The sequence below is a fragment of the Harpia harpyja genome, chromosome 4, assembly GCF_026419915.1.
Source record: "Harpia harpyja isolate bHarHar1 chromosome 4, bHarHar1 primary haplotype, whole genome shotgun sequence".
Taxonomy (NCBI): Eukaryota; Metazoa; Chordata; class Aves; order Accipitriformes; family Accipitridae; genus Harpia; species Harpia harpyja.
This window is the reverse complement of record NC_068943.1, coordinates 85453379-85466270: the sequence shown is the minus strand read 5'-3', so window position 1 is coordinate 85466270 and position 12892 is coordinate 85453379. Positions and strand designations below refer to the sequence as shown.

At 67.7% G+C, this 12892-nt stretch overlaps 1 protein-coding gene across 1 annotated transcript; it reads right to left on the bottom strand.

Annotated features, from left to right (window-relative positions):
* Positions 1 to 535: 535 nt before the first annotated feature.
* IGFBP4 (insulin like growth factor binding protein 4) lies at positions 536 to 10788 on the bottom strand. The gene is made up of 4 exons (XM_052785441.1): positions 10299 to 10788; positions 4097 to 4251; positions 3800 to 3934; positions 536 to 3466 (listed from the first exon to the last, which is right to left on the bottom strand). The coding sequence occupies exons 1-4, from the start codon at positions 10744 to 10746 to the stop codon at positions 3338 to 3340; spliced, it is 867 nt and encodes a 288-aa protein (XP_052641401.1). The 5' UTR covers positions 10747 to 10788; the 3' UTR covers positions 536 to 3337.
* Between the last annotated feature and the right edge of the window lie 2104 nt (positions 10789 to 12892).

The following is a 12892-nucleotide window of genomic DNA, read 5'->3' as shown; positions in this document are numbered from 1 at the left end:
CGGAGCCAGAGCCATCCGCAGCCGATCGGCCGCTAGCCCCCGTAGCTACAGCAAACAGTCCTCAGCCAGGCTTTCACGGGTGCACACCTTGAACCCCTCATCCTGGAGCACCGGCCGGCTCCGGCATGTTCTGCTCCCACCACCGGCACGGGCACTTCCCAGGACCGAGTAGCTGGGGCTGGTCCTGCCGGTGGTCCCCGGGGACACAGTTTGCAGGGGCTCTGGAGCCAGGGCAGGCTGGCTGGACAGCCCAGCAGCTAAACCACCCCGGGGGTCAGGGCTGCAAGTGCCACTCCTCGAGATGGCAGTGGGAGGGTGCCGAGGTTGCAGGCAGTTTCTGGTTTAATTTGGCTTGTTTGGAAGGGGAGCGTTTCCATATGGCACACGCCGGCACTGCAGGAACGCAGTGCCCAGCCGGGTGGGATCCCCACAGACCCCTCGCTCCTCCTCTGCTTTGCTTCCCCTCTCTTCTTTAAAGCAATGCAATGATAAAATACACTCGATAGAAACGCATTAAATATCAGGGAAAATTAAATACAGTAATTACCTTCTTTTTTTCTTTTTGACGATACAAAGGTTCAAGTTTACTGTAAAAGAGGGTTGGTGCTACATGGGAGTCTGAAGGGACGGGCTTGGCCCAGGAGGAACTGACAGAAATCACATCGGCGCAGAAAAACGCCGCTGGGGTTGGGGAGCCTTATGCTGGTATATGATCATGTGTAAATACAGCCTTAAACTACAGGAGAAACGATACAAAATGCTGGAGCCCTCTGAGCTGGACACAGAACGTGCCCTGGCAAGCGCTGGCATCCCCGGCCCCTGCCCGGCCGCCTCCCGGCCACCCCAAAACCAGGAGAGGCTCCACTGGATCTGCCAGCGCTGCCCTGGCCGCATGCAGGGAGGGTCCGGGCGGCTGAGCCCGGCGGGCTGGGGCTGCCCACTGCATCCTGCACCCCACCGTGGTGCTGCCGGCACGGCCACGCGGGACCAGCACCGTGACCGGCCACGGTCCCCAGCAGCACCTCCCCTCGCCCTGGGAAACCCACCCTTTCCGCGGTGGTACTGGGGTGCAGGGGGCTCCGGCAGCGGCAGGGACCCCCGTCCTCACCGACCACCATCCTGGCAAATTGACTCAGTTTGGAAGTTGCGTGCAGCCTCCGCCGAGCGGGGCCACAAGCAGCCGGGTGGGCACCAGGGCAGGCAGGGGGTCCGGCAGGGCACGAGGGCAGGCAGGGGGTCTGGCGGGGTAGCAGGGCAATTGGGGGGGATTTTGGCAGGAGCCCGGTGAGGCACCGAGCAGGGATGCAGCCGGTGGCTCGACAGCTCTGTGGGACCCTGCCGGGGACGGCGGTTTGCAGCGGGGCGGGGGCGGGAGCACAGCCCCACCAGACACACGGTGGAAGTTACTGGGGCCACACTGGGACACGTGCACCTCAGGACATGGGACGTGACACGGGGACACTGTCACCGGGGTGAGAAGCCAGGCGAAGCCGTGCCGATGAGCTGCAATGCTGAGCCTGGTGCCAGCCCCCACCCCAGCTCGTTCCATCCTCGCTGTCCAGCCAGCCCTGGCCAACGCGACCGCAGCACTTGCCAGTCCCTGTGCCACCCGGGCCCCTGCCAAGAGACATGGGGACGTCCCCACCAGTGCCAGGGAGCTGCTGTGCCATGCCATGCCATGCCATGCCATGCCATGCCATGCCATGCCAGGGAGCTGCTGGGGACCGGCGGGGGGCAGGAGGGTGTTTCACTAAAACGGAAACATTTCGTTCCCATCGGGGGCCTTGGCACCCACTGGCATGCACGGGGCAAATCCACGCGGAAAACCAAAACCTCCCACTGTGGCCATGGAGCTGGGGGGTGGGTCAGGGGGGGATCGGCAAAATCCCCTCCGTCTTTGGCACACTTGCCATGGCAGCCAGCACGGCCATTTCTCACCTAAAAAACATTTAGGTGAAAAATTTCCAGCCCAGCTCAAAAAAAAAGAAGAAAAAATATAGCTACAAAAGTAGTGACAATTTCTCAGCTGAGAACTTTGTGCTGGAGAAATCTGCAGATCCTGTCACTGAGACGTTCCAGAAATTCAGCCCGGTTTTGTCACGCTGGCCAAGTTGGAAGAAGAGAAGACAGAAACCTTCGCCGGCAGTACCCTGCTCCGTGGAGATGGAGGATTTCTGCCTCAGGGGCCACACAGTCAGTTTTAAGAACCCACCAACAACATTTTTCAAATATTAAAAATCTTTGGGGAAGAAAAAAAAAAACCCAAACAAAAGAAGCCCTTCCTGCTGGGAGGTGTTTCCTGGGTGTCCCTTGTCCCCCAACCCTCCCCTTGGACCCAGCGCCCGCAGGGACGCACCCCCGCACGCCTGGGGGTGCCTGCCCCCCCTCGCCCCGGGGACGGGGCAGGGGGAGACGGGACGGACGGGAGAAAAAGGCTGCGGCCGCCAGCTTTGTCCCTCCGCAGGGAGCGGGACGGGGCTGGGCCGTGGGGCAGGCAGTACCCGGGCTATGGGGCAGGCGGTCCCCAGGCTATGGGGCTGGGGGGCTGCAGCACGGAGGGGGAAGGTGTCTTATTGCTTTGTGCGGCTGCGATGATGCCCATCGCACGCACACGCTTTGGGTGAGATGGAGGCAGGGAGGGTCCCAGGCAGGCGGTGGCAAGGGGGGGGTCTCTCCGGACCCCCCCCCCCCAACCGGTCCTTGCCTGGGCAGCCTCCCGCCACCGGGGAGGGCAGGATGAGGCACTTCTCCAGCAGCCGCAGGCAGAGGTCTGGTGTGGACGGCAAGGCACTGCGGGCAGGGGTACCGCCGCGGCACCCCACGAGGAGCCGGCGTGTCCGTGGCTGCCTGCGGGGCCAGGCTGGACCGGGGCAGCAGCCGAGCCTCTGCCGCAGCCGTCGGCCTCCGGGTCCCCCGGCAGTGCCGCAGCACGGAGGGGCCGGGGCGAAAGCCGGGGGGGGCACCACGGGGTGGGCAGACATCGGAGCCGGCGGGAGCAGCACCGAGGGGCGGCTGCATCATGGGTGCTCTCCACCCGCTCCGCTCGGGCGGCCTGACACCAGCCCCAGGGCAGCATCTGTCCAAGCAAGTGTCCGTGCGGGATGGAGGTGCCGCGGACCCCTCGGCAGTGGCGGCTAGTGGTCGTGGCACAGGTCGCCGTGCCGTGCCCCGTGCCATAGGCAGCCCATGGCGCAGAGCACAGCGGCGATCCGGGGCGCGTGCCGGGGTCCCCCGGCACCGGGGAGCTGCTCGGCAATCGCGTCCCCTCTCTTCCTCTCCTATGCAGCCCCGGTGGGTGTCCTGGCCGTGGCGTGGCGCGGGGCCGCCACGGTCGTGCTCACATGCTATCCGCCAGCTGGTGACAGTCCAAGTCCCCCTTCAGCTCCAGGAAACCCGGCAGCTTCACCCCCGTCTTGCGGTCCACGCACCAGCACTTGCCCCGCTGCCCGTCCAGCGCCGGGTGACACTGAGGGGACGGGTTCGGTGAGGGGGTGCCCAGCCTGGCCCCCACGGCCCCATCCCCATGGGCTGCCTGGCCAGGGCAACCGGGAGCTCTTGGGGGGGGGGGTTCCCACCCCCATCCCACCCCCATCCCACCCCCATCCCACCCCAGGGCTTTTGCAAAGGGCCCCACAACACCCGAAGGGTGATTCCCACCGAAGCCAGGAGTCACGGGTGCCCTGCCATGCCCCAGCACCGGCTCGTCCATTCATCCATCCCCCCTTCCCAGCGTCACCCTGGCTCTGCAAAATGCCCCCACGCAAGTGGCCCCCCCATGATGGGTGAGAGCCCGTCCTACCTGCTTGGGGTGGAAGTTGCCGTTGCGGTCGCAGTTGGGGATGGGGATGACGTACAGGTCCTCGTGCGTGCGGGTCTGCGAGGCGGCCAGCCTTTCCAGCGCCCGGTGCAGCTCGCTCTGGCACGAGCCCTGTGCCTGCGGGAAGCGGGGGCTGAGCCGGCAGCGGGGCTGGCACGTGCCCCCGCCCCAGCGCCCCGGCACCCCAACCCTGGAGCACGGCCCAGGGTTGCTCAGCACCCATCCTGCCCTCCCCAGCCCAGCACCGCCCCGGTGCCAGCCGCCCACCGCGGTGCTCACTATGGGCCGCGTCTCCTCGCGGTGGTACGGGCTCCCGCTGTTGCGCATCTTGTTGCCGTTGTTGACCCGCTTCGCCTGCTGCTTCTGCAGGCACTTGCGGTCGTGGATGCTGCAGGGGCTGAAGCTGTTGTTGGGGTGGTCGACCTCCTCCTTCTCTGCAAGGACACAGACCAGGGAGGGGGGGGCTTAGTGCCGTGGGGCAGCCCCGGGGATGGCGGTGCTGCCGCGGTGCCCTGGCCCCTGTAGAGCAACTTGCACCCCCAGACACAACGTGCAGCCGGCGCTGCCGGACCCCCCCACCACCCTCCACGGTCCCCACAGGCGTCACCCCCAGCCCCGGGGTCCCCTCCTGCCCCTGCCACCGCACTGGGCTGAGCTCTCCCTGCAGCTCCTGGGAGTTTTTGCGACTCATTAGCCACGATTCACGGGCTTGTTGCCATGTGTCTGTTATTGTAGGGTTATTGCGACGCACGCTGCGAGAGCGCCGGGCAGTTGCTCCAGTGTGCTGCACGGCACGAGAGTTTGGTTGTGCCCTGGCCAGCCACCAGGCACATCCACAGCACCAGACCCACGGGGCTGGAAGGTGACCCCAGGATGCACAGGAAGCCCAAGGAAGCCCCCAGTGCCCCCAAAAAGCTGCCTCCGAGGAGCCGCAGTGGGAACGTGGGCACCGGGGCTGCACCGGGGCGGTGCTGAGCACCCGCCAGGCCCGGGGCGGCACCGGGCGCCGCGGCTGAGAGCAGAGCCGTGCTCTGCCATGGGGCACGGCCCCCGCAAAGACATGAAAGAAGAAATTCCTGGAATAAGAAAGTTAATCTCCCGCGGGGCCAATCCCAAAAGGCGGCGTTTGGCATCCTCGCCTGCGCCAGGAGCACAGCCAAACTGCGATCCCAGATGTTGGCAGCTGGACGGAGCGTCATGAGACTCGAGCTCTCGGCGCGACTTTATTTTTTAAAAAGCTGCCGGTCCCTCCAGTTTGGGGCCCGTTAACACTCTGTGGAGGGGGGGATGCCCCCGGGAGCCAGGGTCCCGCCTGCGCTCGGAGCCACGTCAGGAACAGCCCGAGCAGCGTTTTGACTCCCAACCCGCCTGGGCTGTAAGAGGAAAGCGGCCAGGGCTCCCTGCCCGAGTTTATCCCGGGATTGGGCTTATACTCATCAATATTGCAGCCGGCAATGGGAAAAACCTCCCAAACCAGGCGGGGGGCGGTCACTGGGTGGAAGCAGCACCCAGGGGCTCACAGCACCAGGGACGGAGGCTGCCAGGGTGATGCCCAGCACCAGCCCTTCCCGCAGGCAGCAGGCAGGCAGCAGGCAGGCAGCAGGGTCAGAGCTGCAGCCTCCTGCCTGCCGCATCCCCATGGGATCCCAGCCCCGGTCTCCCATCGGCACCGCACGCGGTGGCTCCCCTGCGACGAAGGGCTCCTGGACCGGCTCCCAGCAGCCTGGTTAAAGTTCACAGCAAAGCCCGGATCAAAGCCTTCTCCTTCGCCTGTGTTGATTTGCTTTTTGTTTAATCTGTCAGTTTTTTCCAGGAAATGGCTCATGCCCTTGAAATTTGAAACACAAACCCAAAGTCTCCAGGCCCCCGTGCAGAGCGATGCCAGCCCTGGCGCGCACCAGCCACGGGGCCGTGGCGCAACGCAGGCACTGGCGGCAGAGCCCAGCCGGGGGCTCGGGCAGGGATGCTCCCTCCCGCCTCTGCCTCCCCCCCTTCACCTCCTCGGGGAGACACACAAGGAAGAGCCGGGTGGGAGACCTGGCACTGGTGGGGACCACCATGCCAAAGTCCCGGCACCTCCATGCGCTGCTCCTGCGCCGTGGAAAGGCAGGACCGGGAGGCACCGGCCACTGCCCACTGCCTGGGGAAAGCCCTCACCCAGCCCCAGCATGGACAAACACCCCTCCTCCCCCCCGCCAGCCACCTTCAGAGCGTCAAATCTCTTGGCTTAAATAAAACCAGATGCCAATAACATTTTCATAAGGTCACATGAAATGTCGGTGCCTCTGGGCAGCGAGGCGGCTCTTGCCGGCACTTGGCTCTGGGGACAGAGCTCTGGGACCCACGGTCCCCTGACTCATGCACCAGCTCCGGGATCCCTCCCTGTGACGGGGATCGCTGCAGTCCTTGGGGTGATTTTCCCACCTGCTAAGCGACACGCGGCAGCTCGAGGAGCCTCTCGCCTCCCTTGGCGATCCTCCTGCACCAGCTGGACGAGGGAACTCCTCGCACTCATGCACAAAGATATGGAAAAAGCAACTTCTGTGGAGCCTGGAGGCCCCCGACCTGCCAGCCCCCCCGTACGGCTCCCGGTGCAGCCTGCTCTGCCCCAGTCCCTTGGGAAGCACCACCTGGATGCCGGCCCAGCAGCACCGGTGCCTGCGCGGTGCCCCCAAACCTCCCCACACCTCTCCCTCCCCGGTCCTGCTCTGCCTGGCAGCCTTGGCCACGCAGGGCAGCCCATGCACCGGCCACCACCACCCTGGTGCTGCCGGTTGCGGTTGGGGCTGTGCCGGCAGAGAGAGGTCTCCAAGCGGCGGGGGAGGACAGGCAGAGCGGAGGGGGGGGTGCCTGCTTGGCGAAGGGCTGGGGTAAGCCCCTCTGCTCGGTTTGGGATGGAAGTGGGTGCCAAGGGGATGGGAACGGGTGCTGCCCTCGCCAACCGTGCGGACCGGCCGCCCCATCCCAGCAGGAGGAGGGTTTCTGCACAGCCTTCTGCTCAGCCCATGGACAGGAGACACAAACAAGTCATTCAGCGTCGCCTTCAATTAACGGGAGCAGCAAATGAGGTTGGTCACATGCTGAACTTGTGATTCACCGTGCTGAGCCCGAGGGAGCAGGGAAGGGCTCCGGCTCCACCGCGCGGTTCCTGTGGGAGGAGAGCCTGGGGCAGCGAGCGAAGGCCCGGGACCGTGTGTGTCCCCCTCCGTGGGAGAGGGACAAGTGTCAGGGGTCCCCACAGCTCCAGCCCCGCTCCCCCCTACTCCACCAGCCCAGGCGCAAAGGACCCCACGTGCCCCATGGGCCAGAGGGGACACATCCACGTGTCTGTGGCCGACATGGCACGAGCCGTGGTGAGACCCAGCACCCTCCGCTTCCCCGTCTGGCACCCCCGGTGTCGCCTGCGGGTGGTCCTGGCAGGGCCACGGTGCAGCACCGGCTCTCTTGGCTGCCGGCGCTTTCGATTTGGCAGGTGCCGGCACGGGGAAGTCTGTGCTCGTCCTGCCGAGCGCTGGCCCCGGCGGAGCGTGGGGAGCCGGGGCACGGGGGTGGCTGGGGCACAGGCATCTACTGCCCCTTGGCCAGGGGCACCAGCCAGCACATCTGCACCTCCCGGCTCAGCGCCCGATGTGAGCCCAATGGAGGAGAGGTCGGGATGCAGGAGAGGGAGTGAGGGGCACTTCCCCATAGGGACCAGAGCCTTGCCGGGAGTAGCACCTGGCCCGGAGAAACCCAAGCATGGGTGAAGGCCAGACGCCATCCCAGGGGACAGATGGGACAGGGCAAGAGCCTCGCCTGTTCCCCTGACCGGGCAGAAAGGAGCCGTGACGGATGCATGCGGGGCGGACACCGCCGGGGGCTGAACCCAGCCTGTCCTTGCTGCCCGTGTGCCGTCCAGGTGGGGCTCGGCCATCGCTGTCCCTCCTGGCCACTGCACACAGGAATGGAACAGGATCCGTCCCTGCCACTGCTTACAGCAACTACACAGGATGAATGCAATTCCCATGGGGTCAGTTTTTCCCAGACATAATTATTTACCCAGCATGAAATCACTCCTCCTGTGTGCTGGGGAAAACGTCCTCACCTTTTCCCGGCTGCCACACAAGGGTTCAGCCATCACCTCCCCCAGGCACCCGCAGGCTGTGCCGAAAAGCCACGACTGGAACCTCCCGGGGCTGGCCCCGTCACAGGGCTCTGGCCCAGCAGTGGAATGCCCCGGGAGCCAGCCCGGAGCTGGCAAGGCTGGGATGGGAGGCAGGGACCAGGGTCCTGCACAAGGTGCCCAGACCCGCAGCCACAGGAGAGGGTCTCGGGTCAGAAGAGCGGCCACCCGCTCCCTCGCTTCCTAGCAAGTCCTGCGGGTCCCCGGCGAGCGGAGAGGCTCTTTTCTGGCGATGGAGCAGGGAGCCATCGCCCAACCCTTCGGAAGGCCCAGCCCCCCACCGATCCCAGCCTCTTCCCTGGAATGCGGAGCCCCCCCCCCCGGGCCGAGCCCCCAGACAAAGTGTTTACTGTACGAGCTGCATGTTAACTGCTTCCCAGCCGTCCGCCCGCTGCAGCCTCCGCTGGCCCGGCACCCGCTCAGCCCCGGGGGACACAGGCACAGCCGGGGGGCACCTGCTCCGTACTTCTCTGCCCCTAAATAGGCATTTAATTCCCTTCTGCTTACCCGCAGGGGACCCACTGGATGCACCGGCCGTGCCGGGGTGCCCTCGCTGTGCCAGGCAGGGCTGTGGCGGGAGCGATGGAGCCTGCAGCCCCCAGCCCCACACTCCCACTGGCTCCGGGCTGCCGGAGCGGGACAGGGACCCACGGCTCGGATGTCCCACCAGGGCTGGACTGGGCAATGTGCTGCGGGGTCTCCTGCCCATGTCCCACCGGGCTGTCCTGGGCGAAGGGGCTCGCTGCTGCCCGCTCCCCCCATCCTGCCACCTGCAACGCTGCAGGCAGGCGCGGTGCCCGGCGAGCGAGCCCAGCTCCCACGGCCACCCATCCATCCCCAGCAAGGCCAAAACACGGCGGGAGGGAAAAAACTGCAAGTCTGTTTCCTAAAGGCTCTGGGAAAAAATGTTGCGTTACACAGGGCACGGCCAAAACCAACAGGCCTTGGCAGCCTGACACGGCCCCGGGCCAGGGAGCCCAGACAGCTCCTGCAGGATGTGGGATGAGGACAGACAGGCAGGGTAGGGGGTCTCCGCAGCGGACCCCATGCCGAGCACTCTCGGCCAACTCCTGTCCAGGGAGAGGGGTCGCCGGAGGGGCCCATCCACGAAGGGCCCTCCTCACCATGGGGACACCAGTGGAGCTGCCATGGACCAGCCATGCAAGGAGGGAAGCGGAGCTGGGCTCCAGCCCTCAGGGGGGGACAGGGACAGACACCGCTCCAGCCCCTTCTGCCCCTCGGGGAGCTCCGGGTGACCCCATGCGGAGACACAGGGCCAGAACAGCTTGTGGACCGTCCTGTGGCGGGATGCTGCTCCCCAGCTCCAGGGGATGTGGTCCTGATCACAGCCCACAGGACAGGGAAGGGGGAGCACAGCATCCAGACCCACTGATGGCCCAGCCCCACGGGCCAGGTCTCCACGCTCAGCCCCCAGGAGTGGTTCTGTTCCCACTGTCAAAGCCACGGTGCGACCGGCGCAGCTCTGGGGCTGGGCTCCCAGCTCCAGCTCCGCTCCCGGCCCCCAGACCCTGCCCGAGCACCAGGGGGGTGGCAGGGGGCCACGATCGAGATCTGTGAGAGGGTCCTGGGGCAGACAAACGTAGGCAGAGCCTACAGGCAGCAGGCTTCTCTGGCCTGGCCCTGCCTGCTGCCTGCACTGCGCTGCCCTGTCCGGCCGCGGGAAGGACACGGCTCTTGGCAGAGCCCCGGCACAGAGCCCAGCCTGACCTGCCTGCGAGGGAAGCAGGTGCCCCGAGGCCTCTTTCCTGTTTCCCACCGGGAGCATCCCAGGGAAGGGGCAGCGCAGGGGTCACTGTGCAACGGGAGCTTCCCCGGCAGCTGGGACCTGTCCCTGGGGACCGTGGGTGCCGGCGGGACCCCGAGCTGCCCTGCCATCCAGGGGCACCCTGCAGCTGGGGCACAGCCGGTGATGAGTCCCCGCGAGGCAGCCCACTCCAGCACGTGCGGTGCCACTGGCCGCGGCACTGCCGCACCCGCGGTGGGTAAGGATGGCGCAAATGGGACCCGCTGGTACCCGGCTGCGGGAGCTCAGCACCGCTCCCTCCCCGGGACGCGCTCCGTGCGTGCCCATCCCCGGGCTGTCCCGTCCCCTCCTGCCGCAGGGTCCCCGCTGAACCCCCCAGCCCCGCTCCCAGCCCCGTCGCCCCAACTCTCGCCAAGCGAGCGGAGAGCCGGTCGCCGCAAACCGGGGCTGCCCGGGGAAGGGGCGATGGGGGGAGCTGCGCCACCAACCCGGCGAGGGGCGAGGAGCCCCCGGCACCCACCCCTCGCCCCTCTGCCCCCCGGGACCGGCCTTACCTGGGGGCTGGAGGCTTTCCTGGATGGCCTCGACGTCGGCCAGGTCCGTGCAGACCCCCTGGCCGTGCATGAGGGTGTGCAGGGGCCTCGGTACGCCGCGGGGCGGGTAACACCGGAGCCCGGCGCCGCAGCGGGCGGTGTAAACGCCGCAGGGGGTGCCGCGGCCGAGGGCGCAGGTCGCGCAGCAACCGCAGCCCGGTTCCCGCACCAGCTCCGCGCAACCCTGCGGTGCTTTGCAACGAGCCAGCCGTTCCTCCGAGCACGGCGGGCACTGGATCGCTTCCTCGCCGCCGCCCGGTCCCGCCGCCGCCGCCAGCAGCAGTAACAACGGCAAGAGCGGCGGCGGCGGCGGCGGCGGCGGCGACGACGGCGACGACGACGACGACGACGACGGCGACGACGACGACGGCGACTGCGGCGGCAGCGCACGCCCGGCGGCCCCGCGCATGGCGGCTCCGCGCCCGCGGCTGGCGGCGCTCGGCTGGCGGCGGGCGCGGGGCGGCGGCGGCGGCTTTATGCGGCCCCTGGCCACACCTCCCCGCCCGCCGGCACCGGGGCCACCGGCGGGGGCCGCCCCCCCAGCCCCCGCCGCCACCGGGAAGCCACCGGGGAGAGCCGCTCCCCCGCCGTCGGCGGGGGAGCGGCTCTCCCCGGTGGCGGCGGGTTCAGCACCGGGGAGGGCGGATTCAGCACCGGGGCCACCGGCGGGGCGGCTCCGGCGCCGGGTAGCGCGGAGAGGCAGCACGGAGACCCCCGAGCCGTCCCGAGCCCCGCGTCCCCGCAGACCACCCCCTCGCAGCCCCGCTGCCCCCCCCGGCAGCCGCCCCGACACCCTGCCCGCTGCCGCCCGCCCGGTCCTGAGAGCAACTGGGATGAACTGGGACACACACACACCCCATACGGGGCTGCATCGCGGGGGCTGAGACCCCCAGCGTGGAGCAGCCCGGGGTGGGCTCCGCGTCCCGGGCGCGGGGGGAGCAAAAGCGGTGCCGGCAGCACCGCATCCCGGGCAGCTCAGCCCCAGTCTGACAGCGACGCCCCGGGACGGCTCCGCCGGCTCCCCGCGCCCCCCCCGGGCCCCCGCACAGCCCCGGGATAAGCTGAAGGCTGCCGGCACCTAGCGGCTACTGAGGAAAAGCGGGCGGCAAGCCCGAGCATCCCTCCCCGCGGCTCCGGCCCCGCCAGTCCCCGCAGCGCCCGGGCAGGGACGGCCGGGCAGCACCGCGGCAGGGCGGAGGCCCGGGAGACGGCAGGGACCGGTCCCTGTGCCCGGAGGGACCGGTCCCCGAGCATCACCCGGGGGGACGGGTGACCCGTGAGCTGGCCCCAGGGGCATCTCAGCCAGCACCGGGCTCGGGGCAGCCGAGGGGACCAGCCTGGATGCCCCAGGAGGGTCGTGGGCACGGCCCGGGGTGGGTGAGTGCTGGCACAAGCACGGCCTCGCAGATCCTGCCCGGTGGGAGATGCCACGGCGCCCGGGCAGGCCTCGCACGGGCTGTCCCCCACACGCCCGGCTCGCTGCAGGGGGTGGCAAGGGGGCAGAGAGCCCCTCTCCCTGTCCCGGGGACAGGACGCGCTGTGGCCAGGGGTAAGGCAGACACTTGCTGAACTCGTGCCGTGGAACGAGGAGCGGCTGCGCGCCGCAGGGAGCTTTGTCCCGCATGCCCAGGGACACACCGCCACGGCAGCGTCTGGGTGCTGGCCGTGTCACCACACTGGCCCTGGTCAAGGCCAGCAAATCCGCCACCCCAGGCTCCACAAAGACTGATGAGATGACCACCACCATCCCCCACTGCCAGCACCAACGGGGAGACGGTGCAGCCTGTCAGGAAGGTGACCTTCACCCTGCGGGACACGGGGAGCCAGCCTGGCCCATTGCGGCACTGCATAACATGCAGGGAACAACCACATCCCGCAGGGTCTGCGCTGGACCCACCGAGGACCTGGCTGAGCAGTGGGAGCCACTGGGGTTTATGACTGCGCTCTGCACCTTGTACATGGCAATTAACAGTCATTAAACATTGGGCCTCGCTGCAGGGCCCTGGAGTGGGGCTCAGTGTAGTGGGTAGGACGAGAGAAGCAGAGCCAGCCTGTAATGCAGCGCCTGGGCTGAGAACCCCAAACTCATCTCATGGGTGAGTACATCTAGTGCTCAAACCAGCATTTTGAGGCTTGTGTGCCAGCACTGGTGGCACTGGCCGTGGGGGCTCCCGGGACCACCTTCTCTCTCCGGTGCAGGTGAGCTGGTCAGCGCCAAGTGTGCAGGCAGGACACGGGCAGGCAGGTGGGACCTAGAGGTGGGCAGGCAGGGTCCGTGTCCCCCCCTGCTCCCCAGCCCCCCTTCTCCCCTCCCAGCCAGTGTGGGGGCCCTGCAAGGCATTGGCACCCGGCACAGCTCTGGAGCCCCTGCCCTGCCTGGCACTGCTGCACGGTGGTGGCCGTGACTCGGGGCAGAGGCGCCAGCCTTGACACAGTGTCCAAGCGGGGACCAAACCCAAACAGGTGCCCGGCCCCGCTCAGGCTGCGGCACCTTATCAGGCTTTGGCAGCGCTGAGCGCCTGCTGGGGAGACTGTTGTGTCTGCGGGTGGAGGCA

Bases quoted from the DNA above. Each gene is read 5' to 3' on its own strand.
- IGFBP4 (XM_052785441.1), bottom strand. From the start codon at position 10,746: ATGCGCGGGGCCGCCGGGCGTGCGCTGCCGCCGCAGTCGCCGTCGTCG. The intron at 3,935-4,096 runs GTGAGCACCGCG...CGCTTCCCGCAG, and splicing joins GCGAGGAGACGCGGCCCATA to GCACAGGGCTCGTGCCAGAG. The intron at 3,467-3,799 runs GTAGGACGGGCT...CCGTCCCCTCAG, and splicing joins GCAACTTCCACCCCAAGCAG to TGTCACCCGGCGCTGGACGG.